Raw genomic sequence first — 26838 nt, 5'->3', positions numbered from 1 at the left:
TCACGCTGCCTCTGCTGTCTTTTCATCTACGTGCGACTGTCTCCCTCTCGCCATCTGCTTCTTGCTTTCATGCCAGCGTTTGCACATGTGCAGACATGCAGACAGTCGCACAGAGGTACAAGTGCTCTCACAAGCTCATGCGCATTCACATTCAGTACATATAAGTTCAGTGTGGTTTAACTGAGAGCAGACCCGCTAAGAGTCCTGCGCAGTGGGTTTGATTCACACCGTGTTATTAACAAATAGAGCTCAGTGGGACTCCATTCACAGTTTTGCCTTTTTTTTTCTCTCTCTCTTCCTTCTAACTTTCTGTGTCATTCACACCAATTCACAAACTCTTTCATGTACAGAATGTTAAAAAGTTGTGAAAAACTGCTTCACGGCTTCTTACGGCTTTTTGTTGTCCAAGACGAGGCGTTTACCCTCATGCAAGACAAAGAAAAGCTAAATTGTGACGGCGGAGATGCAGGAACAAATCAGAGAGTTTGTCTGTGAATTGAGTTACATAGTGTTGGATAATGAGACAGCTGCATTTAATTTACTCAACATTTATGTGTATGCTTGGAAAAAAATCCAGTATATCAAGTATACCGAAATACATAATATACAATTTTATACAGAAATACTGGGATGCATGCACTCTTATAAGTGGGCTTGTTCTGTTTTTAAAAAGTATCAGAGTATAGAGCAGAGTATATTTTATACCTAGTCTAATATGTTTACAATATGAATATATCCTTTGCGAGTTATTATCACTAACAAAAAATATGAATTCAAAATTTTTTTCATCATCAGAGCAAGAAAAACACAAAATCCTGGGGGAGAGCTAGAGTTTCTACTCGCAGGGAACTACAATAAGCTGTTTGTCCAAAAATAAATTTTATTTTGGCAAAAATGAGTTGAACTGAAACGTGATGATTAGTGCTGAGAGTGAAATAGATGAGATGACCACAGTTTGGAAAGAAAAAAAGTCTCTGAATCCCCAAAATTAAAAAGCAATGGATAACTTGAAAATTCAAGTCCACCACTGCAAACGTGTGAGTCCTTCTTCGGTCTTTAAGATGTTGCTTTTGAACTTTGTGGGCTGGTCACATTCTCTCTGTTGTTGGATACAGTACTGAACTGTCACGTATTTACAGACATTCAGCTAGTAATGACACACATTCTTATTTTTAATTATTGTTCTTGTTGTTGTTACTTCTAGATTTCATAGTTACATTGCGCTGCCTTTGCCTTCTTTTTCCATTTCCAGCTTGTTGCACTGCGTTAAATTATCTAGTGCAAGTCCACAGCCATAGAGTCAGAAAACAATCTGTCACTACTTCTCTGTTTTCCATCTAAATGTGTCCTCTTTGCTTCTTCGTTCCTTCTGAACACATTTACTAAAATTGCTCTTTCTGTCTGTCTCAGGTCTGGATTGCAAGACGTTGTACAGGACACCTAGCTCCTCAGGTTCAGATAGTCCGGTGTACAGCCTGTGCTCTGGTGAGTTACATTTGTCATTTATCTGTTTTAGACGTTATTTGATCCTTTTCTTTAACAGAACTTGGGTATATTTGGGATGGTTTCTCAGCCTGCATGCTCTTCAGCAGGTCCAATTCAGTGATTTAAATAAGAAAATCCACTCCAGAAAATAACTGAAACAACACAAGTCAGTACAAAATAAAAATAAAAGCTAATTGGAAAATAACTTTTTTCCTCAAAAAAAAAATCATTTTTTGGTCTCCAGAAGATACAGTTGGTGTTAGGCTTCGGGGTTAGTTTCATAGCTTTGAAGTGGGGAAAAACACCAAACACTGACATGATATGTTCGCTCTTGTGTACTTTCCTTGATTAAACTGCCTTTTTATTCCTTAAACTTCTCCCTGACGCTTGTTTGAGTTTTTTATTCTAACAAACTGCACCTTTTTGGTCTTTTGCTTTATGTATTGATCATCCAGAGAGTGACGTGGTTCAGAGGGATCTAGGTTTCCTGTCTGAGAGCGTCCTGCAGTACCTGAGAGACCTTCCATCACCTGTCATCCCTGCCTGTGTCTACCCTCACCTACAAACTGCTCTCATGCAGCAGCATGTCCTACAGCAGTCAGCAGGTACATCAGATCACAGATTGAAAATCTTAAAGTTGCTGCTTGTATTGACTGAGCATTTAGTTTTTCCAACAGGGACAGTGTGTCATCTTTTGTGCATTTTCTTCTCTTTTTACAATAATGTTAACAGTACAAATTAAATATTCTGCAGCTGCCTGCTCAGGGCAGTTAAGTTTATGCAGGTGCAGTTTGAAAAGCAACCCTAGGACCCGTTTGAAACAGTCACTGGTGTCTGCGTGATGAATTAGGCTTTTCAAGAGAAAGTCAAGTTTGCACAAGTTGACGTTCAAACGTTGACAGCATGACTTACAATGAGTGTTGCCTTAAGCTTGAAAAAATGAATCTAAAATCCCGGAGTATTCACCGGAAAATCTGCAGCACACACAGTTTGTACTTAATGGACTTAAACGTGAACAAAAGAGCTGCATTCAGGACCTCATTGTGCCAAATCTTTTTCAATTTCAGCAAAAGAACATAATTAATAAAAGGTGAAACCATATATTCTTGTTTGTTTTATTGAAATGGGCTCACATATAACTATAGGAAAAACATACGCAGAATGACTGATTAAGATGGAGATTTTATGGGGTGTGGACAAAATGGCAGTACAGTGTTATAGAACAGCACAGGCACAAATGAGCTGCTGCCGCCGTTGTTTTTGTGGACAGAAAGGCACCTTTCAGTGCTTCAGTGACTATAATTTAAGCGAAAAAATTGCACAAGGACTAAACTCAGCCTTGTGCACTGCTGTTTGAGTTCACTCTGATGTCAGCATTGAGAGAATGGAAGCAGGAGGGCAAGCTCCCTGAGGCATGTTAGATATGCTTCAGCTGATTCTCCTCCACACAAAGGACTCTCTGATTTCATTTTTGATATATGTTTGTCCTGTTTTCAGCGACATGAACTAATCACATGCGTTTTAACTACCAAATACAATCAAATGCACTCCTTATATTCTCCTTTTTCAGCCAGCTGTAATAAAGATGCACAACTGAAGCCTAAACAGTTATTCACAACGTTTATGCCTCTCTCAGATGGTGCGGTAGCTGGAAGCCACAACAGAGAAGTCAGCCTGGTGCTTGAGAACTCGACCACCGTCCCTCTCCATCACCGTCTCACCCTGCAGTATCTCCTCACACACCTGGCTAAGGTCACTCAGGCACAGGCCAGCAATGGCCTGGATACAAACACGCTGGGAAAGATCTTTGGCCCCCTGCTTATCTGGACCGGCCCCTCCACTGCTTGGTAAGTAGGGTTTTTTTTACTTTCATGAAACAAATGTGTAACAAATATGTAAAGGTGAAATGATGATAAAGAGTTAGCAAATCTAAATCTACATGTTGGAAATGTGAACTGTTGAATGGCAGGTTTCCAATGGATGATGAGTTCCCCACCTTGGTGGTGGAGAAATTGCTGATAGAGAGAACTACAGGTCAAGACCTCACTCCTCCAGGTAAGTTATGTTGTTTTAACACTGCTTGGATCCATTCCTTTATTATAAAATACTGCTGAAGGAGGTGTGGGTTTCTGATGCGTTTGTGTCTGTTTGCAGTTCTCCCAGCGAAGCCTGTGAAGTCAAAAATGACACCATCAGCCATGACAGACACGAGCAGCCTGCTGAATGATGCAGAGTGGTACTGGGGCGAAATATCCAGGCAAGTTTTGGGCTCGTAATATTGATTTTGTTTGATGTATTGTTTAAAGAAATGTCTGATTAAATGGACACTTGTGACAGATCCATAAAGATTTCTATGTTATTGAAAATACTTAAAATTAGTGAAATCATGTTAGTATTTTGCTCTTAAATAAGATCCAATGCCTCTTTTTCTTAAAGAGCAACACACCTTTAATGTTTCAAATGTTTTACTTACTTTTTGTGCTAAGTTTTTAGATGCAAGTTAATTTGTGTTTGGTCTATTATTTCTTTGTTGTAATGATGCTTCTTGGCAATAAATATTACACCATTGGAAACTTGTTTATTTTCTTAAATGGTGCCACGTTCATAATGAAAATACATTTGTGGGTCAAGCAGCAGAGCAGCATGTGGCAGACTTGCTAAATCTTCTCTGCCAATGGCAAACGGCTTATTCTGCTACTGACTCTTGTTTGAGGTTGTCTAGAAGAAAGCGCTGAAGAAACATATTGGTAATTTAAGAATTTATTGATTTAACAAACGGGGTGCTCAGTATCATGTGGAAGACCCATACACAGCCACAGCTGCCTGGCACCCCTTCCTCTTGCTGCTCACCAGCTTGGTCACACACTGCTGCAGAATGACGTCGCACAGCAGTCGTGGCTTTGTGTAATTCTCATTGTTACAACAAAGAAATAGTCGCCCATAGACAAATTAAATTTTTGTGCTCAGTTTATATACAGTCTGCAGCAGCTCCTATAAGCTTATGGTGAAAAGTATCATTTCAGCTGCCGATGTGTCTGCTGATCATCTTTCATTTCAGTAACTAAGCATCCATCTTTTTTCCTAACCTTATGTTCTTTGTGACTTAGTGTGATATTCTTAGCCTGGGGGAGAACATTTAACAAAAAAGCCAGACTCTCCTTCCACAAGCTTCTTCCAGACTTTGTCATACCTTTTCATTTCTTTGCAGTAGTTGCTTAAGCCTGTACTTTTGATGACGGCAGTATTTAAAGTATCTGTTTTGCAGTGTTAACTTTAAAAACTAGAGTCAATCAAAATCCTGAAAAAAGTGGGACATCTGATCAGCCAAGAAAATAATGACCACTGGGGGGTGCTGCAACACACAAAACTAAGTTCCTGCTTGGCCTCCTCGTTGCTTCTTGCAGCTATCTAAATATGCTGCTATATTTGCAGAGAGGAGGTGAATGAGAAAATGCGAGACACTCCAGACGGCACCTTTCTGGTCCGAGATGCTTCAAGTAAATTGGAGGGCGAGTACACTCTTACACTCAGGTGAAGTAACAGCTGTTCTTCAATACTCACTTCAGATTTAGTATAGCCATAGGAAAATGATATATAGTAGAAACAAACCAGGCCTTTGCTACTTGACGGACAACATGTATTACAGTACATCGTCTTATTTACTACCATGTTCTTTTGGCTCCTGTCTCCGTCTGCAGGAAGGGGGGGAACAACAAGCTTATAAAGATTTATCACAGAGACGCGCGGTATGGTTTCTCAGAGCCTCTGACCTTCCTGTCTGTAGTGGAGCTCATCAATCACTACCGCCACGAGTCACTGGCCCAGTACAACGGCAAGTTGGACACAAAGCTTCTGTATCCCATCTCCAAATACCAGCAGGTGGGTGAAGCTGCACATTACATTAAAATAAATCAGCTGTCATCACAAGATGTGAATCATCCAGCTCATAATTTTCCCTCATTCCATTTACAAATCGAGAATGATATTCATTAATAACACGCGAATGTAGTCGGCCTGAATCTTCAGTAAGTGGTGATCTTGCTGTCGTCTGTTTTTCATGTGGTAAAAAATCAGCTGGTGAAGGAGAACAGCATAGAGGAGGTGGGAGAGCAACTGAAGATCTATCATGAGCAGTACCAGGAGAAGAGTCGCGAGTACGACTCTCTGTACGAGGAGTACACACATACCTCGCAGGTTTGAATAGCACACATGCTGACAACCACAAACAAGAGATGTATTTCAGAGTATTATAAATCCTAAACTAGCATAGTGCGTAGTGTTTGTTGATGTGATCCGTAACAATATGCAGTTTATCCTGAAGATAAAATGGAGCTGGATTGAAACGTCTCTCTCTGTCTCAGGAGCTGCAGATGAAACGCACAGCCATTGAAGCCTTCAACGAGACCATCAAGATCTTTGAAGAGCAGTTTGAGACTCAGGAGCGGTACAGCAAAGAGTCTTTGGAGAGATTCCAGCGTGAGGGCAACGAAAAGGAAATACAGAAGTACGTTTGTATGCATAATTCTGTTTTTAGCACAGATGCAAACAAAGCTGCTATATTTAAACAACATTTTGGTGAGTTGAAGGTATAATGTTCGAATTCTTGCAAATTAGAATCCAGAGCAACTCGGAGCGTTTGCAGTCTCGTGTGAAGGAGATCCACGACAGCAAGTGTAAGCTGGAGCAGGACCTGAGAGAGCAGGTGTCTGATAACAGAGAGATTGACAAGAAGATGAACAGCCTCAAGCCAGATCTCATGCAGCTTCGCAAGATCAGGGACCAGTACTTAATGTAAGTAAACTTTTATCCATGCATGAAATTGAACTTTACACATTCATATATTTATTCTGTTTACAGTCGTGAGAACCTTAAATGTCGTGCACAGGAAGTAACCAGCATTAATTCTGTTGTCCTCTGGTTTTTCAGATGGTTGACGCAGAAGGGGACGAGGCAGAAGAAGATCAATGAATGGCTGGGTATAAAGAACGATGCTGATGAGTAAGTGACTGCTCCGCAGCTTGTGCTGTCATGAGTGAAGGCAGCTGCACCTCTGACAGTAATGAAGGCAGTAGTTAAGCTCATTGTTCTGTCTGGAGTTTCTTTCCTGCTTGATAGTTTTTGTTCATTGCATCTTCAGCTCTTTCTCACTGGAAGAAGATGAGGGCTCACCCCACCATGACGAGTGTACCTGGTACGTGGGCGACATCAAGCGCACCCAGGCTGAGGAAATGCTGAGAGGCAAATGCGATGGAACCTTTCTCATCCGTGAGAGCCAGTCACAGAAGGGCTCTTACGCCTGCTCCGTAGTGTAAGTTTGTGTTTAACCCTGTGAGGTCTAAAGGCTTTTTCACACCTGTGGTTTGTTTATGCTGGTCCGAATCATTCAAGCTTGTAAACTTGTAGCTTTTCCCCGTGATTTGGTTTGTTTTCACACAGAGAAGAATACAAGTGAACCAAAATGCGTCACTACCAACTACATGAGAATGTTCAGTCTGCTCATTTTTTAAGCTCAAACCTGCATCCTACACCTGGTATAGTTCGATAGAGGTCAGATCACATTCACACCATAAACAAAGCGCACTGGAGTTCATTTGAAACCAAAATCACCTCCTCCGAAGGGTCTCAGTGTTGTTTTGATTCTCCCCCGAGTGCTTTTACTGTGATCTTATCTGCACAAACGAGCAGCACAGTGAGGGAAAATGAACCAGTTCGATTTAAATGGACTAAACAGCACAGGTGTGAAAACATGCAGTTAAAACATTTTTATTTATAATTGAAAATGTTTGGTTGTACCAAAAAATGTGGCTGGAAATCACTTCTTCTTCTTCACACTTGTTTTCGCCACAAGTTCAAGAAATTATGTGAGAATAATTATTCTGTCACTACTGCAAATACAAGGCTAAATTCACTACTGTAGCTCTTTCTGAAGATAAGGGAGTAAGTTAAGAGCAGTACCTCTAAAGGTGAATTATTAACAAATTTGAATTCATGCACAACCCAAAGTGTAAGATTAATCCAGTCTCATAAAACCGAAATGCAGAAATTCAATTCAGATACATTAAGTTATAAAATAAAATTTAAAAGGAGGAATAACTCAAGTAAATTTTCTGCAGACACTGAAGTTAACAGTTACATTACTGGTGGGTTTGTGAAAGACTTTTAAGACTAAGATCACCTCTAAACACGATCTCTCTCCTTGTTTCTAGCGTGGACGGTGACTCTAAACACTGCGTCATCTACAAGACAGTCACGGGGTATGGATTCGCCGAGCCCTACAATCTGTATTCGTCCCTCAAAGACCTGGTGCTCCACTACAAAAATGTCTCCTTGGTCCAACACAACGACCAGCTGAATGTAAATCTAGCCTACCCAGTCCTGGCCCGCTCCCAGAATCAGAACCAGCACCCCAGATGAATTATTCACCAGCAGCATAGGACACCAGCCAGAGTGGGAAAATTAGACATATGCATTGGGGGGGTAAAAAAAAAAAGAACTCTGGACAATGCTTGTTCCTGTGGCAGGTAAAACAGACTCAATTGCCAGGATTTAAAAAAAAAAAAGAAGAAAAAATCATGTATTTTTGGCCAGAAGCTGATGCTAATTTCCCACCGAGTCCAGCAAAGAGCACTCCTTGCTAACAGCATGGCTTCACAATAAGCACACTACTACTGATAACGAAGCACTGTACAGTTAGCCTGGCTGATGCAGTCAGTTAAAAGCTGATGAGAGTGGTGCATTAGCCAGCCACACTGTCCAGTGTCGGTTATGGAAAAAAGTGAGAAATTCATAGGAACATTCATTATTCAGGAAAAAAGACTAAAATACATCAAAGGAAGGCACACACAATGGGGTTTTGTTTTTTTTTTCTAAATCTTTAAAAAGCGGAGAGACCAGATGGTGGGATGATGGTAGAAATTACAGGAGCCACATTTGGTTTTTAGGGTTTGTTGGGGTTTTTTTGCCTTTAATGCGAGATAAATGTCCACAGACAAAGGCCCGATCTGTCATTCCCAGACTGCCTGCAAACTCTCCATAGACAAAAGCCTGAGCTGTCATCCGAGGAAATTACTGGCTTGCCTAAACCAGGCTGCTCGTTTCACACTTAAAGGTGGCTGAGAAAAACAATGGGCTGGGAGTGTAGTCACTGGAGACTGAGGAGGGGAAGGGGGTGAAGAGGGTTGCTGTTTCAGGGTTTTTTTTTTTAAAAAGAAAAAGATTGATTCAGTTAAAAGCTTGCTCAAGTGCCATAGTAATAGCTTTGAATGACCACAAGCCTGTGTCACTAGAATAAGGGGGCACGTCGAGGTTACAAACCGAAAGAGAAGGGGGGGGGGAGTAAACGGTTGTCGACATAGACAAAGCTACAGCTTTAAACAAAAACATACATACACATAGGTATATTTTTATGAAATGATCTCTATTTCCAACAGCTTTGGCTTGTTGCTCTCTTTCTCAGTGGGTGTCCTTTTGATCTGACGAGGTACAACGTACAGTGATTGCTGTATAACAGGATAAAAATGCATGGTACATATTTGGTGTATTGTGAATATAGAATTGTTTTTTAATCACAGTACACTAGATGGAGAGGTACATTGATAAATGCAGTTCCACGTGATTCAGGTTTCCTTTTAAAATGGAAATGGTGGAAATACTCCTGCGTCTCTTCGTTTCAGACTTCCTTCTTCATCCTCTGTAATACTGTAGCACCTGTAGCCATTGACTTAAGGCACTGTTAGTGCTCCTCCTATGTGTCTTGTTTCTATATGCTAAAGACACTTGCAGAGCATCGACCTATGTGATTATTGTATCTCGTGTACTGTATTTACTTCATCTCTAGTTAGATTAGACTGTTTCCGTGGTACAGTGTCCTTGCAGATGTTTATTGTTTTGGAGGGTTTTTTTTTTTTTTTTTTTTTTTTTTTATATGCAAATTTACTCACGGTACTTCTTCTCCCTTGCGCTCGACTGTTCATTTCATCACAAGCTTGACTCACAGAGCTGTAGAACATTTATGTACAAAAAGATAAAAGAAAGAAAGAAAGCAGTAATATAAATCATGTACAGTATATTTCAGACACACATGCAGCCTGTGTATGTGACTTTATACGGTTCCTTCACGGAAGATTTGCTATGCTTTTAGATTCTGTTTAAGGATGCAAATTATCCATTTTAATGTGAGCCAAATGAAGGATGTCTTTTCATGTAGCAAGAATGAAAAAAGAAACAGTCCTTTTTGCCATTTAGCATGACCTTGGCGGTCTAAGAGATTATCTGGTATGTTATGCATGGAGTCCTTCATTTGGGTTGTTGTTTATCTTTTTTTGTTTGTTTGTTTTAACTTCGATTAGTGGTTGAAATTGTGCTTTCTGTAGTGAATATACAGTATTCACTGGCATGTGGTCTTACTATGCACAACACGGTTGTATGCATATATGTTTTAGACTTGGGTTCAGTTCCCTCCCGGTGATGTGGCGATGAATTTCTCCTATTTGTTTCTCCGTGTTGGCTCGAGGTGTAGGTAGTACCGCCTCCGTTCAATGTCACGTTCAAAGCACAGCGGCGTAGATGCAGGGTTACTCAGTTATATTGATGTTCTCAATGAAAATGTGGAGCTGAAAAGAGGCGTCAAATGACGCTGCTTTTAAACTTGATTCATGTAGTTGGTGTTTTTTTCCCGGATGAACAAATATTAATATGAATCTTACACATTTTTACATTTAGTAATCTGAGAAAGCCAAAAAGAAGAAAAACTATTTTTGTAGTGGGATATAGAAGAGTCGGGGGTCATTAACAATAGAAAATGGGGGAAAATGTGTTTTAAAATCTTGGTCTTATTTTGGTTCCTTTTTGTTGAGAGAGAGAGAGAGAGAGAAAAATTTAGACGTTCTTCTTAAATGAGATATTCGTCTACTCTGTTGGTGATTAGTTAAGTCATCTGAGCTAGACCCAAGCTTCAAACAAACGCAGTGCTTTTCTATTTCTGAAATGTTCAGTTTCAGACATCAGGTAGCAACATTTTTCCCAGACATACCAACCCAGTCTTCTGATCAAACCTACCTTGACCTGAAAAGTTTTAATCATTTTGATTTCAGTCAGGACGAATCTATTGTACTGTACTTTGCACAGTTCTTGGCAAGTAAAGGACCCCAAGAATTAAAGTGGAGGTGACAGAGGTGCTTCTGATTAGAGGGCTATTAAAAAAACAAAACAAAACAAAAAAAACGTACGAGTGAGAAAGATTAGAAGTGCCTTTAGTCGTTGCGATGAGGTGGTCGTCTCCCTGTTTTCATTGGAGCGTTGCTGCATAAGACGATGCCACAACCACAACCACATGTAGTGCCCCACCGTTCACACATTTGTCATTTATCAAAACAAAGGTGTATCTCGCAAACGAGTGTAGTTGTTGTGTGTGATTGTGAGTGTCTGTGTGCGTGTTAGAGCAAATCTGAGCATGTGGCAGATATTAGCTGTGCCTCTTTGGTATTGCATTTATAGTTGTTACATATTCCTTCTTTCTGTAGTGGGGCCTGTACAGTAGCTTGGTGCACCCAGGCTAGCCTACTTCAGTGTTTGTTTTTTTTGTTTGTTTGTGTGTCTGGTGTGTGTTTGAATAAAACTCATAAAAGATATAGAAATGTGAACAGTACACATCCGTGGCCCAGACCAGTTGTTTAAAGCTCATTTGGTAAGCTCTCAAGCTAATGCATGCAGCAGTTCTCAGTGTTTTGTATTAAGTTAGTAAACAGATGATCTGATTAAATCATCCACCATTATTCAGTTTGTTGGACCAACACTTTTGTGACTGCACTTTTTTTGTTTTTGTTTCACACACTCAGACTAGTGTGTCGCCCAACCACCGAAAACTAACAGACAATGGTGATGCTGAGTTGTTTATAGTGTTTTTTGTTGATAGTTATTCATTCAGTATATCAGGAATGATTGACATTTTCATTATGATATCAGAGTATACAGTGTACAGTATATGCTTTTGTTGTTTCGCAGTCAACAACTGTCTTGTAAATCTGATGCTTTTGACTGATTGCAATGTTTTCGTTATAGAATTAGTTTTACTATGTGGGCTGTGTAAACTCTGTAGTACTTTTCAAAGCTACTTTAAGGAGAGCTGCTAGCTCATTATGCAATTCTCATCCGCACAGCAGAAGTGTCCAGCTAAACATGAAAAACATAAATCTTCCTTAAAAAAGAAGAAGCTTCAGTTCATCCAGGTTTTCACTTATTCCTTGTGGTATTTAAACATGCAAATAATTGCACTCTTTCTACCTTTTTATTTGGTTCTACACTGTGTAAACAAGCGTATTGCACAACACCACAGGTGTTTTCAGTCTCATTGACACAGGTGTATAAAATCAACCAACCAATCAGTGTGCCTTTGCAAACATTTGTGAAAGAATGGGTTGTTCTAAAGAGCTCACTGAATATGGCCATGGTGCCAAAAGAGGATATCACTGTTACAACACAAACAACCTTTGTGAAATTTCTTCCGTCCATGATTTTAGCTGTAAGTGTTTTTATTCCAAAGTTCAAGTGTCAGATCACACAAAGTTACAGAGTCACATGGAGTGCATAAGTCACCGAGACCCTGCTGACTCAGTTACTGTAGTGCTCCAAACCTCCACTGGCATTAGCATCAGCACAAACTCAGTGTATTGCAGTTTGCAGTGACTCTATACATTATCCAGAGTACCCACAGCTTTCTTTTTTAGAAAAGTGATCCTATTTAATGTTCTCTGAGCACTACAAATGAGGTATTTTCAAACTTCCTTAAACCATTTTCCTCCAAAGCATGGGTCAAGAAAACATTACATTGTGGACGAGATATGGAAAAGGTGGCCAACTGTAGCGTTTCCTAACGAATACAATGGAACATTGTTTCCATTCGGGTGAGGACATAGAAGTGAAACTACATGCATGGCTTGATGCCACAAGGAGTCAGTGAAAGCAGTGTCGGGGATTTTCAAGGTGATTTTGTGTAAAGCATTTCTAGGGAAAGTCCTTCTAGTGGAGTCAAACTTTAACCCAGAACTGGTTGGTGTGACACAAGTTAATGAAAAAGGTGGTTCTGCTTCGTTTTGCTCAACTTTTTAGTGTCTGAAAGAAAACTAGAAATGTAGAACTGAACAGCTTCCAGCATCACTTGTTATGATGTACATTTTTGCAGTGTGCTTAAACACTTTGGTACGCCATGTTATTTACACGATTATTGGCTAGAAGCAATGCTAGCTGCAGTGAAATGTGGTCGCACAGTGAGACGGGCGTGAGAAGAGCAGGAGATGAAGACTTTATTGCGCTTTGACATGGAGTTGAAACTCTCAAACTCAAAGCTTTCATCCCGCTTCTCTATTAGATATGCATCTTGGAGCTTCTTGAAAAGAAAAAAAGCAACAACAAAAAAAACATTTTTCTATATGATACATAATCATTCAAGCAATTAAATATTTTTTCATCATTCTTTGGTACACTGTAAATGATAAACCTTGAAACGGCCTCATACACAAAGCACATCTTTCACTGACTACAAAGAAACACATATTTGTTGTCTATTAAGGTTTGAGGAATGAGAGATACTAGAGAATAAATATTTTCAAATATATACTTAGATATCTATATTTTTGGATGATTTAATTCTGATTTGGTTGGCGCTTGAAACGAATCAGAACGAGGCTTTGATGTGAACACTTTTAGCTCCGTGGCTGCTTTGAAATCGAGCAGTTGTTGAAATGCAGACATATTTACTTACCCGCTGCAGCGAGCTTCATCAGGATCACCAGTTAAAACTTTGTGGTTACAGTCGATCGACATTCATGATTTTTACGCATGATTATCAGGTGTGTTCGGAGGATGAAGCAAGCTCATGTACATGTGTTAATATTTACAGAGCTGAGTCTATATGTTAAATGCAGTCCTGGCTGCTTTGCATTTTATTAAATATTAGTTGTTAGTTGTTTGTTTGTTTGTTTTCTTGTTTTGTCTTTTGGAAGACAGTTTTTGTTTGTTTTTGATTTTTTTGTTTGTTTGTTGTTTTTGTGAGTAGAGGCAGTGTTAAAAAGTTGCACCACAAAAGATACACTCGATGCTGCTGCAGAGATCTGGCACAGATTGGACACTGATGCTGTAAAAAGGTGATCCATCTTACCACTCGGTCTTACTGCGCCAGATCTCAGTGGCTGCTGAAGGTTTTTTGGGGGTGGGGGGTGGTTATGTGCTTACAGCCAGGAAAGAGGAAAAAGAAGAAGAAGAAAAGAAAATTAAACCTGACGCTGAGGAAGGTACACGACTCAATGGTTCACGATTGCTCCTCTACTTGGAACAATGATGGCATTAAAGTGATCTTTTATGGTGCCTGAATATAATTCTTTCTATTTTGGCTTTTTAAAAAAGCTGATAGATTTGTTTGTCCAAGTGTTCTTTGTTTTGTTTGTTTATATCTTTAATGATAACCTTACAGAGCCTATAAAGAAAAAATAAGCTAGCTTGAATTTTTTTTCTCTATACAGAAAACACAAATACAAATGTTTACAATATGTAATTAACCAAATAGTAAATATGCGTTTGAGAATCAGTCTGTCCCTCAAAGCGGCTGTGATAGATTGATTTGTATTTCTTTATTTCTTCTGTCATTTTAAACTTGAAAATGTTATGACTGCTTGTTCTCTTCCCCCCACATTTCACTTTGTTCATCTTTTTTTTTTTTAATTTCCTGTGAACAGTGCTCCCTCTATTGCAAAATAGTTACTCAGCAATGTAGTTGAACTATTTGTGTGTCAGTCTTTCTTTACCTGCTGATTTCTTCACCTTACACTGAGCCTTGTATGTGCTGAATCTTAACTTGAGACCCTGTTGCATCTTTTGCTGTTTCTGTCATGCACAGTTTGGTGAATTCGAATATGAATCTGACTGATGTATCTGCGGTAAAGGATTCAAAGAATTTCATATTGTGTATTAGTAAAAAAAACAAAAAAAGAGGAAAAACAAAAGCGCCACTTGGTAAAAATACTTGAGTACAGATTAGTACATAAGCGAAGATTAGAATTCAGGAATGACTATCTAAAGGCATCCTATTGTTGTTTTTTTGCACTACGCAGCAAATGATAGTCGAATAAAAAGCTGAAACGATTGCTCTTTTGGTTAGTTAAGTAGTTTTTAAGACCAAAATTCAGCCAATATAGTCGCAGCTTGTTCCGCCTGTGTGTTATTTCACTTAAAAAAATCTTATCATTCTCTTTTTATCTATATATGCTAAGAGCAGCACTTTTATTTCCCTTTATGTTTTTTAAATCTTCTCACATTGTCACTCCTCCGTGTGGAAAGTTGGCATTTGTTTGATTAACCTGATGTGAATGTTGTAGTATCGTTCACTGGTGTACAGTAGTTTATATTGCGTCACACTCTTCATGTTGGAGGCAACATTGACGGTGGTCCATGTTGCAACAGGCTGGGCAGTGTTACACAGCAGCAAAAATTTAAGAGGCATCAACACATCTTTACCCTAATCAGAGCACACATTGCATTGCAGCGTTGCCCACCGAGTTGCCTCTTGAATCACCGGCTTCAGCAGACATACAGCTAAAAATTATAGTTAGTAAAGATGTTCCGTCTCTCTCACTCAAAAACAGTGAAGAGATGGACCGTCAGATAAAGCTACTCTACACCAAAGTGCAATTGAAGTCAGAGGGAGCACTGTTGTTTCAGCCAGTAGGGGCCTACTGGTTGCAATGTGCCCGACCCAGATGCATGAAAAGATGGTTATTCTTCTTCTCTTGTGTTATCCTCCCTCCGTTTATCTGTCTTAACTCAAATGCGGCATTTCTTTCTTTCTCTTTCATGTACGGCTTGCTTCAGAGTGGTATGTCCTCAGACAGGTACTCTTTGATCTGTACGGTTATTTCTTTAGGTTAATGCAATGATTTTAAAAAGACAATAAAAGATATCTAAAATGCCATGTGTTGTCCTCTTCTTTTTTTTCCCTGCCTGTGTTATCCTGGTACATTTTTACATGTCTGTCCTGATTCAGCTTGGCATAAAACATGATGGCACTGCATATTTGTAGAAATACAGAATATGCTGTTCATGACATCTAAACAAATGTCATGAACTGGCACATAGGTGATGAGGCGGGAGGCAACATGAGAGGTTTGCTCAATCATCCAGGTAAGGAAATGCCAAAAAAAAGTTAATTATCAACTATTATTAAAACACAAGTGTTTATCATTTTTTTGGAGGATGCAGAGTTCCAATTGGTGAAAATCGATGTGTGTCACAATGCTGTGTTTGATCTGTGTTGGATCAAATATGGTGGACCTGATTTTTAGAATGAGTTTTGTTGTTATAAGTCAGTTATTTAGTCTGTCAATAGCTGTAATTCAGTGACAGCAACAAAGTGAAGTTTCACATTTTCCTCTGGCTAATTGTTCATGTGATGATGGATGTGCTAATGGATTTGCTGGGCTTGCAGGTGCTTGGCAGGATCCTCCATGTTTGTTTGCATGGTTTGACTAACAGAGCTGTCTGACAGTAGTAGCTTTGAAAAAACTTTAAACCTATAGTTAAACTGATAGTAATCTTTTCTAGCCCAAATATGTTTTGCTACTGATCATCCAAAGCAGTCCATTTAGCTCCCATATTAGCTGCATGTTATGACACTCCACTTAGCATTACCTAGAAAAAAGTCAGAACCAGTAGTTCAGTGCCTATTGGTACCTACTTCCTACATAGAAAGAGAACAGAATCTTTGCTGGTTTTTAAAAGTGGTAGGTTGTCTTAATTTAAGAGTCAAATCCAAAAAACTTGGCAAAGAACAAATTTTAAATTGTATCATAGTGTTATTTGACATTACTAGCTTGTCACAAACTGTTCACATCAGCCTCGTCATCCCATTCTTACGGAAAGGAAATGGAGAGAAAAGACTGAGGCATGCCAAATACATAAGAACTGGACGGAGAATCAGTGGAAACAGGTCTGATAGAGGCATCCAAATGTTGAATTTCAACCTTAAGGAAGCAGTGTGGGATCATCTTGACAGAGAACGGAACAAAAGGCAGAAACAAAAGAGCTCTAAATGTCCTTCAAGAGACCTGGACAACTATTCCTGAAGACTGCTTAAAGAAAAAAACGGAAAGCTGCCTAAGAGATTTCAGACCATGTTGAAGGATAAAGTGGTTGTACCAAAAGTGGACTTTCAAGCTGTATTTCCATGGATGTTTGCACTTTTTTTTTTTAAATAATAATTTGCTTCTCTTAACTTCCATTTACCTGGCAAAATATTGATGACCTTTGTACTCTACTGTAGAAATGTGGTCATTTAAATTTGGGGAATTTGAAAGATGACACCATATAGAAGCAAGAAACTATGAGTTTTGTAATTTTGGCACAACCTGCAGGGATTCTGCTACTTCCTTTTTCATATGTTTGTATTTTATTTATGTTAATTCATCAGTTTTACATCCACTCTTCTATTTCCTGCCAGCTTTTAATGCCAGCTACTCACTGTGTCTATTGAGGAACTCTGACCTCCATATGCTTTCCCCTTAATTTTGGTGTAAGACCACAGCCTTAAATAGACTTCTGTTTTGCCTCAGTTTCTGTATGCCTTGTGTGTGTGGGGGGACTTTTGATTCACACACAGAATATTTAATTTTTTGCTACTCTAATGTGTGCTCTGCATCCCCTGCCTATGTATTTGGCCCTGGGTCTTCAGGCCGAGCCTCGTACCACAAATCATATTTCACAGTAAATATGGGAAAGGAAAGAAAATTTGGAATTCCCCTCCCCAAAAAAAGGTTTGATTTTCAATGAAGTGAGGGGCTTTGGTTTTGCCAGCTACACCCAATACAAAATAAAGGGCCGCAAGTCAGGAAGTTGAGTGAATCACACAGTCATGGCTCACTTCCCTGTTTTCAAAAACAGACAAAAGCTGTTACAGATCATGTGAGAATCACCAGGTAATCCTTATATAGTGCCCAAGGTTTGTGATGATTTTCTGCATGTCAACTCTTCTTGAGCAAGACCTTTGGACCGCCTCTGTTTTATAATGAGGCAAAACAAGAATGACAACAATAGACAGAAAACTTCCCCATTCATCTGTTGGAAAAAAAACCCCCCTAACATATCTTAAGAGGGAACTTCTTAACCTTTACAGAACATGATAAGATTTAAAATTGAGATGTTGCATCGTCTTAAAATGCCCTTTTGAATCCTTATTGTAAAATAAACATTTTCCAGTATTAGGTTTTAATTGTAGAGATACAATTTATGTCACACAAGTTACGGGATGTTCTTAAATTATACCTTGAAACGCTTTGTGAATAAAATAAATAACTCAGATATATATGTATTTCCTTTTAAAAACGTGAGCTATTGTGCCTGTACACGACGTTATTTTTTTTATTGATAGACTTGAAATGTCCACGTAGTTAAATCATTGCGAACTTCACGAACTTCAGGATGTGTAAACTTACTACATACTAACATGCCAATCATATGACAGTTCTATTTCCTCAGAACAGCAGCAGAGACTTCGCTCTCTTTGGATAGATGTCTCCTAGTTACAAGTGACGCTTAAGACCACAGCCAATCAAAAAACAGCTAACCTGCACGAGGAAGCGCGGTCGAGTATTAAAGAGTGGACCCGCACAGTTGTTTGTGGGTCCGTGTTGTGGTGCTAGTGACAGTTATAAACAGTGACTTGGTTGTAGGTAAGGATGAAGGCACTACTGCTGCTGTTTTTGGCTTTTGGGTACGTCGGCTCCTCCGTGTACTCCTCATGCTCCCAGTCGCCATTAAACTGGTGTTCATCTGTTGACTCGGCTGTTGAGTGCGGGGTAAGAACTTTATACATAACTTTTTATCAAGAGCTAATTTTGAATGGCTAGTTAGTGTCGACGACGTTAGCCACTTTCATAGGTAAGGCAATAGCTAAATAAAAGTTTCTATATTTATGAGAAAAAAAAACCCACTGAGAGAAAGCGTAGCAGCACCAATGAGTGCGTCGCTGTAATGTGATATGCGGTCAGTTTTCAGGTGAGTAAACTGACCTGACCGCAAATAATGGTTTCCTCTGATAAAGACTTCAAAATTATAGTCTGAATGTGGAGAGGTGAAACATTATCATGCACATGAAGTTAGCGGAGCCAGTCTCTTACAAAAATCAGAGTCATCCTTAAGCGTTGCCCTTGTCTTCATCTTTTAATGACGTCACGTGTGTTATTAAGTAATTATTTATAGCTAATGTTCGGTGTTAGCTAACAAGTACTCACTAAAACTCTGTAACCTTTTTTGTCTGTTAACTGGACTTCGAAAGAAACGGTTATTTTTAGGTTTTAAGGAAATAGGAAGTAAAACTTTCAAATACCAGTTCTTTGCCAGCTGTGCGGTCTTTACATGTACCACTAAGCAGCCAGTTTAGTTGGTCTTACCATAGTTGGCATACAGTGAATAAAAGATATAGTCATGTAAATGGTGATAGATTTATTAACAATATTACAATCACAATTATAATGCAATAAACAATATAAATATAATTCAAACTTTTAAAAACGATCGCTGCAACAACTTGATAGGTAATCTGTGTATGCTGTTTTTAAGTCATAAAAAAGGACCAGCTAATGCACATTTTCAACCTTTCTGTAGCATTTTCAGCTGAAATTGGCTTGATCACAAGTAATTACAACCACATGCTATTGATGAAAAGTCATAGTATAACTCTCACTGATGCTGAGCTTCCTCTGGAGTCTTGAACGTGGTGGCGTTTTGAAGAAGCTGACCTCCCTGTTTTGCTCTTTGCTGTAGGTTTTGAAGTCGTGCCTTCATTCCACCTACACAAAGTCCCAACAGACAGACGATCCCGTTGAGGTGGGGCTTTACTACGAGAGTCTGTGTCCTGGGTGCAGACAGTTTCTCGTTATGATGCTCTTCCCCACAGCGGTCCTCCTGAATGACATCATGGTTGTTAACCTGGTGCCTTTCGGCAATGCCCAGGTAAGCAGTCGGCTGAGCAGCTTGGTTGCAGACTGCGATTGTAAATCTACCTGTGCAAAGACATTTACGGTTAAAGGCAACCCAAGAGTTCTCATCACTATATCTGTCAAAAATTTAAAAAGATTTACCCAAGTACATCATTGGTAACTGTATTCCATTCCAGGAGGTCAAACAGGATGAAAAGTACGTCTTTACTTGCCAGCATGGAGAACAGGAGTGTCTGGGCAACATGATTGAGGTGACGTTGCACCCCAGACACACACCAACAACTCAAACTGCTGAATAATGTGTCATGTCTGGTGTCAAAAGCATCTTGCTGTGTTGCTTCAAAATGCTTAATTTTTTTAAAAGAATGAAATATTTGTTTTTTGTTTTTTCTCTAGACTTGTTTGATGAACATGTCCAAGATGGCTTTTCCAATCATTTTCTGTATGGAGTCCTCCTCTGATGTCATCAATTCAGCCAAAGCTGTAAGTGTGTGTGCGTGTTTGTTTGATTTATGCAGGCAATTGACTGGTCTAGACCACTTCAGTCCATGACTTTTTTTTTTTTCGGTCACTAATAAATTTCCGTTTACAACCATGTTTGGTTGTAGTGTACTGGAGTCTATGACCCCACTTTGAGCTGGGACAAAGTCATGAGCTGCGTCAATGGTCCTCAAGGAAACCAGCTGATGCATCAAAATGCCTTGGAGACGGCTGCCCTGAAACCTCCGCACCAGTACGTGCCCTGGATCACCATTAATGGGGTAAGACTTTACTGCAGTAACAGCCTATCCAGCAAATACCATGGTGTTCAGTTTTACTTATATAGTGCCAAATCGCAACAACAGTCACGTAAAGGCACTTTATCTCATAGGGTAAAGACCCTACGACGTAAGAGAACCCCAACAATCAGACAGCCTACAATGAGCAGCACTTGGTGACAGTGTAAAGGAAAAACTACCTTTTAACAGGAAAAAAACCCTCCTCCTCTGTGTTAGCTATCTGCCGCAACTAGGGATGGGTACCGGTGTCCGGTGCCATGATGGCACCGGTTCTGACATAAACGGTAGTAACCAGACCGAAAAGCAGCGCACATTTCGGTGCTTTATTTCGGTGCTTTTTTTTCCTGAGCTGTGATACACTTCTAGCCAATCATTTTATGTTTCCGAGGATAGTAGGCGGGGCCAGGTACGTACGTTCTGTTAGAGCAGAGCTACAGATTAAAAATGTCCAAGGCGAAGCGGTCAAAAGTCTGGCTGTACTTCACAGCAAAATATGCAAACTCAGCAGCCTGCAACAAGTGCTTTAAGCTGATACTGTGATACTGTCAAAGGAGGTAACACCAAGAATCCGATTAAACAGCTGGCGACGCATAGCGTTTTTTTTTTAAAAGCCGAGAAATGCGCCGTATTTGATAGCTTGCTGCGAGACCTCACACCGTGCACGTCGGGTGGGTTGCCAGTTATCGGACCCGGAGCAACATCCCCCAAAAACCCGAAGAATAGAGTCCTGGCCCCTAGCCCTGCCAGTGTAGCAGAAATGATGACGGATGATGATGGCAGCAGCAGCCGTTCTTCTCTGCGTGAGTAGCTTCATGTTGGTCATGTGTAATTTACGTTGAGTAGGCTAACCACGTTATTACATTAATGCATGTAAGGTGAACTAGCAAACATCATCATAGCTACATGCGGCTGTCCTCTTGTTTGATGGCAGATACTCCCTTCACCCTGGCCAAAAAGGCTAAAATGACCAAAGAAAAAGTGGGAAACAGTTAAACATGAGAGGGTTTAAGTTTGTGTTTTTTCCATTGTTTAAGCACTGCTTCCAGCCAAGAGTGATGCCATATATGCCACATAGCTGCAGAAAAGGCTAACATTGTTATATTTTTACAAAAAAAACCAGCTGAACATGAGAGGTTTTTGGACAAAGTTTGTGTTCTCCATTCTTTAAGCACCGGTTTGAGCACCGTTTAAGCAACGGCACCGTTTCAAAAGTACCGATTTGGCACCGGTATCGGATAAAACCTAAACGATACCCATCCCTAGCCGCAACCAACTGGGGCATGAGCAGAAAGGAAAAGGGAGACAGGACACAATACAAACTATAGGAGAGAGAAGACAGAATTGAATGACATACAGCATGGAAGTGGACGTTTTTCCTTTACTCTATAAAAACATAATGAAGAGGTGAGAAACTGTAAGACATCAGACTGGAATGGAGAAAGTGATTTGAAATGATCCAGATCTGATGTTGACTCTGTCCTTCAAAAGAAGTGCTGTTACTTTTTCAGTGATGAGTTTGACACTTGATCTGCCTCAAAGCCCAAATCTGTTAGTGAAAGAAAGCTGGGACTGATACATGTAAAGCTGCCTCTTTTTCACTTGACATCATGCAGTACCCTAACATAAAAATGGAAGTTTTGTCTAAAGCAAGTCACATGTGAATTGCAGGCACGCCCACGTAAGCCCCTCTTCTTTATTAGAGGCGTTAGTATTGGAATGTTAAACACACTTTTTGCTGTTAGGAGTTTTACTATGTACTGTACTTCCTGGACCAACTTAAGGTCTTCTTTTCGTATTTAGATTTCCAAAATCCATATGACAATAGGTGCATAGTAAGTGTGCCTCACCTGATTACAATTTTGCTAAGATCACATGACCCAAGATTGACGGCAATCACATTTTTGGGGGATTCCTATGAAAAGCAAGTCAAATGCTAAATTCAGATCATCCACAATATAAGGTTATCAGGCTGCTCAGCTCTATCTGTTGCATTTGCCTGTCCCTTTTTGGAAATGGTCTCTCTCAGCCTTTGCACTTACCACCTTAGTCATTCACACCGGTCTTCCTTACAGTTATATGACATTGCTGTGACCTGCAATCACCTGCAAGTCATGCACCTAGCAATCTAACGAGGTCAATCAGATGATCTGTCTCTGACGGCCTCTTATTGCTGTTTTACATTCCAGTATCACCAGGTTTAAGACCTAAAGTGTACTGCTAAGTGTCTGTTGCCTTAATAAACCATTCAAACTGTGTAACTGAGGTATGAGAAGTTACTTATTTTTAAATGTTGGGAATATTAATTTTCATTGATTTGTAGGAGCATACAGACGACCTGCAGGACAAAGCCATGAATTCTCTCCTCTCTCTCGTCTGCAGCATGTACAAGGTACAGTCATCAATGTCTACTAGATATCTGCCTTGTAATTTACTTGAACTTAAGTTTTTGTTTTGTTTTTTCAGGGCACTAAGCCTGCGGCCTGCGGGGGGAGCCAGATGCACTACAAAACTTACTGCCAGAAAGTGTGAATGAGAAATTCTGCACATGCCTGTTTACTAGCCAGGTGTGGCCTCTAAACAAGAAACACTGAAGAATGTCATCAAAGATTTTCTTTTTCTTTTTGTGTTTTTGAACTTTGTTTCTAAGAATTTGATCACTTCACTTTTGTAATTCCAAAATATAAAAACACACGTTACCTTCTTAAGAGACTGTGTTGTCATTGAATTAATATCTATGGAAACCAAAAAATCATAAATGGCTTTTGTAGTACTTTGGTATTTGCCTTATTTAAAGTGTTTTTTGCTTAACTTTTTAAAAAACAGTTTAGATGGAGGTACACAAATTCACAAATCATCCAAAAAACACAAATCATCATTTGTTAGAGGTAATAAACACACACAGTAGGGTATTCATATCTTGTGGGGACAATGCTTTACCTAGCCCCTAACCATCGAAAATGAATGTCTAACCCTTGCCCTAAACCTAACCATAACCAATTGTTACACTGTGACTAAAACCACAGTCTCAGTCTCCAAATTCCCTTCAAACTTGTGAGAACCAGGATTTTGGTCCCCAAAAGGGCCGTTGGTCCCCACAAATATAGTAAGCTTACACACAGACACACACACACACAGACAGACACAGACAGTGTTGTCACAGTGCTGTATTAAAACTGATATTTTGAGTTTATTTACTAGATTCTTTGTCTTTGTAGTCTCCCACAGCGTCAGAGTAAGTGTTTAATGTAAATGGTAGGATAATAGGTAATCTAAAGCTCATGCCTAATGGCCTTGAAAACATGTGTCACAGTTGACCTTATACTTCACGTTCTGTTTGTTTTTTTAAACCTGAGTTAATGTGGGCTTAGCATCAGGAGGCACAGGTTCATTAAAGTTCACAAAATCTCCTGAATCTTTAACACAGACTCACCTACAGCTACAAATTTAAACCGTGTTCATGGAGTAAGAAAAAAAGCTTAAATGAGAAGATTTTAGGCAACCGCTTGATCAAACCCAGAGTTTTGCTGCACTGACCGGCAGGTCTGGATCTGCAAGGTCCACAGATTCTGCAGACAGACTCGCATGACTAATGGCATGCCACGCAGGCTGTTCCACCACCTCAATCTCTGTACCAGCATCTGCAGCCTCCACATACTTTCTGTTTTGGCGACTAATTGTCGTCATTTTCCAAAACATCGCTTTTGGGTCAAATCGGTTTACTACTACTACTACTAAGAAAGTTTGCTGTTTATCACCGATGTGATGACAGCTGAAAGTTTTGAAGAGGCGGGGAGACAGTTTGGTCTGTACTGAGTGACATCCCAGCTAAATGTTGGTGCCACAGACAGCTTCATATCTCATCTTAACTGTAGTTCCTGTATCCTCCTCGTTGGCATTTCCTTCTCATTTGTCTGGTTCCCAGTAGCTGAAAGTATGAGGAGAAATAACTCAAAAATTTTCAACTTCACAGAGGTAAGAGTAATAATTTCACGTTTAAGAAATTCGGCAACCTTTATTACGTTTGGCTTGGTTATTTCTTTCTTTATTTCATTTGCTTTCTTTTATGAACTCAAAAGAAAGTGAACTGGTTACACATTCGCAAAAACTAAATGGAAAGCTATGATGTGTGATTAATGTGGATTCTGTAATTGCACTGCTACGTGTTTTGTTTTCCTTTCTTGTTCCTGTTGCCAAATAGTTGTGGAAACTTTAATGGGAGCTTGTGTGTGAAAATAAGCAACAGCATTAAAGTGTAAAATTGTGTCATTAAGGAAGGAAATCATTTGGTGGCAAAGATAATGTGTTGCAGCATAGCTTTCTCTTGATCGATCCAACTCATAATCCATGAAGTTGACACATCGGCCCCTCTCGTGGTGATCTTGGATAGAAACGGTCAACAATAAAACTCCAGAGTCTGTTGACGTTTGTTTATGGAAAGGTGAAACTTCCAAGCAGAAGGAGAGATAGGGTCACGGGATACAGCGGCAAACAAGGACTCTTATCTGTTTCCCCTCAACGCTGACGCTGAAACAGAGAAGCCCTGAGAGCGAAATCCCGAACACTGTCTCCCTGTAAGAACCGTCTATTGTGTCCAAGGTGATAGTGTGTTTGGTCTCAGGACCTGAAATCAGATAAACCTTCCAAAAATAATGCCCGAGTTGGCTTTTGTGAGGCTTGTCACATTTTTAGTAGCGTCATAAAAACAGCCCTGTGCATGGCTCACCTTTAGATCTCAACAGATGGTCTTTTTTTTTTTTTTTTACTTCACAGAGACTTTTCAAGAAGCTCGGGAAATATAAAAACTTCTCCCTGCTGGCAAACATGCAGCTTTCCTTTATGTATGGTTTCTGTGATATCCCTGCTAAAATGCTGCTTCTGTATTGTTGCTCTGTCACCAGTTTGTGTAGTTCTTGGAATTATTGCAGGCCATAAACTATTAACAACAAAAAGGCAAATTTTCTCTGAACATCATTTTCATATTTCAAAGTAATAGCCCAGAAAGCTGCACATAAGCTAAATTATAGGATGAATGAGTGCCAAGTAGCTTTGAGCCAGGGTTTGCTGTTGAAAAGCACAGAGCTGCTGATTTTTGTGATGCATAGCAATCAATCTTGTTAGCGCCACAGCACATGCACATGCACATCCCTTTCATTTCAGTAAGAAAGCTGACATGCAAAGCATATGAAAGAAAATCGAGTTAACCAAGCAGTTTCCATTTCATAAAAATCTCCTTTCTTGTCTGCAGTTCACTCCAAACCTTTGAGTTCAGTGCAAAAAAGTGAACAAGTTAAAAAGCTGGCCCCCCTTTTTGTCTCCAATCTAGTCTTTATGAATGCAGATTTATCCCGTCTTTATACCATCACACTCTTCTTTTTCTAGCTTACAGTTAGACATGTATGCATATATCATCTCAGTAAAAAAACAAATCGCCTGCCTTTTATCTGCCTTACAGAGACAGTGGGATTCCTTAGACCAAACCTCCTCTGTAGAGCCTCTCCAGGACTGTGATATCAGATGGGCTGTGAAGAGGCTCTTCTCGGGAAACCTGCAGCTGCCCAAGCTTTCCTGCAGATCTTCTGCTCAGGATGGCCCTCCGCCCGTCGCCCCATTGGGCCCTGCGACCTACAGGATCAAACACTCGAGAAGTTACGGGACTCTGACCAGCTGCATGTCCAGAGGCCTGTAAGTCACTGATGTTGAACATGTTTAGTGGCATTTTGCTAATGAATTTAAATGTGCATACCAAAACATCACACATCCTGCTTCAAAAGCATGTTTGGGAACACATGATACTTCAGGTATCTCACACATGTTAAATTCATTCTTTAAATATCCTCTGATTTCCTCTAGAAAGAACAGCTCTGGAGTTTAAGTGTTCCCAAATGTGGAAAGGAGTTAATTTTTTCCTAGTTTCCCAACAGCTGGGCCCCTTCTCAAGCTTAATGATTAAAATTATATGTGTTCAGCGTGAAACCAGCCCCTGTGAAGCAAGCTGTGGTCTTGTAAATCAACACAGATTAAGGAGTACTTAATGATCATCTGTTTTTAGGCGGGGCGGGGGGTAATTGTTTATTTAGGTTGAAAAAAGCTGAGTTGCTTCTCGAGCATATGATTGAACAAAGTGTCCCGCTTAAGGCGTTGCGCTCGCCTCTGTCACACTGCTGAACAATTATCGCCATAAAAGATCAGACAAACAAGGCTCTTATTATTGTTTTCACAACAACATTCAAGCTGCTTCAGCAATACATCTGTAGCAATTTCGGCCTCTCTAAACTTCGTGTGTGGGTGTGTACGTGTCTGCGTGTGCTGGCGTCTGTGAACGTGTGTGTACGTGTACCATCATTACGTCTCTTTTTCCACCTGTTGATGGAATCCGGAGACATCTGTTTGATATTGTTATTAGTTACAGTGAACCTCACAGGTGAACCCCTGTTGGCTTCTTCTTTGTCATGTGATTCATTGTTGAGTAGCACCTCTGCAAACACTGGATAAACTGAGAGTGATGTGGTGTTTTGTTCTTTTGCATTGCTCTTTATACGCTCACTGGCCACTTTATTAAGTACACCTATACAACTTCATGAAATATCCAATCA

At 39.8% G+C, this 26838-nt stretch overlaps 2 protein-coding genes across 3 annotated transcripts in view; both read left to right on the top strand.

The window, feature by feature from the left end:
• Positions 1-15439, top strand: part of pik3r2 (phosphoinositide-3-kinase, regulatory subunit 2 (beta)) — a 31725-nt gene extending 16286 nt beyond the window's left edge. For both annotated transcript variants that reach the window (XM_085378513.1, XM_085378514.1), the window contains exons 4-16: positions 1411-1485; positions 1941-2090; positions 3122-3332; positions 3455-3540; positions 3640-3742; positions 4918-5016; positions 5184-5364; positions 5560-5679; positions 5847-5989; positions 6100-6276; positions 6412-6483; positions 6623-6793; positions 7692-15439. In XM_085378513.1, the coding sequence (XP_085234639.1) occupies positions 1411-1485; positions 1941-2090; positions 3122-3332; positions 3455-3540; positions 3640-3742; positions 4918-5016; positions 5184-5364; positions 5560-5679; positions 5847-5989; positions 6100-6276; positions 6412-6483; positions 6623-6793; positions 7692-7899 (1796 nt within the window). In that variant the 3' untranslated portion in view covers positions 7900-15439. The remainder of the gene's footprint in view (positions 1-1410; positions 1486-1940; positions 2091-3121; positions 3333-3454; positions 3541-3639; positions 3743-4917; positions 5017-5183; positions 5365-5559; positions 5680-5846; positions 5990-6099; positions 6277-6411; positions 6484-6622; positions 6794-7691) is intronic.
• A 2676-nt stretch (positions 15440-18115) lies between these two features.
• On the top strand, positions 18116-22937 carry ifi30a (IFI30 lysosomal thiol reductase a). The gene is made up of 7 exons (XM_085378515.1): positions 18116-18323; positions 19291-19479; positions 19643-19717; positions 19863-19949; positions 20075-20227; positions 22566-22634; positions 22709-22937. Exons 1-7 carry the CDS (start codon positions 18204-18206, stop codon positions 22772-22774), a joined length of 759 nt encoding a protein of 252 aa, XP_085234641.1. The 5' UTR covers positions 18116-18203; the 3' UTR covers positions 22775-22937.
• Positions 22938-26838: the final 3901 nt, after the last annotated feature.

The sequence above is a fragment of the Diplotaxodon limnothrissa genome, linkage group LG18 (genome assembly GCF_057381915.1).
Source record: "Diplotaxodon limnothrissa isolate DT_005_m linkage group LG18, D_limnothrissa_male_GT1.1, whole genome shotgun sequence".
In the NCBI taxonomy this organism is placed as follows: domain Eukaryota; kingdom Metazoa; phylum Chordata; class Actinopteri; order Cichliformes; family Cichlidae; genus Diplotaxodon; species Diplotaxodon limnothrissa.
Note: the sequence above shows the minus strand (reverse complement) of the source record. Positions and strands in the feature narration are given on the sequence as shown.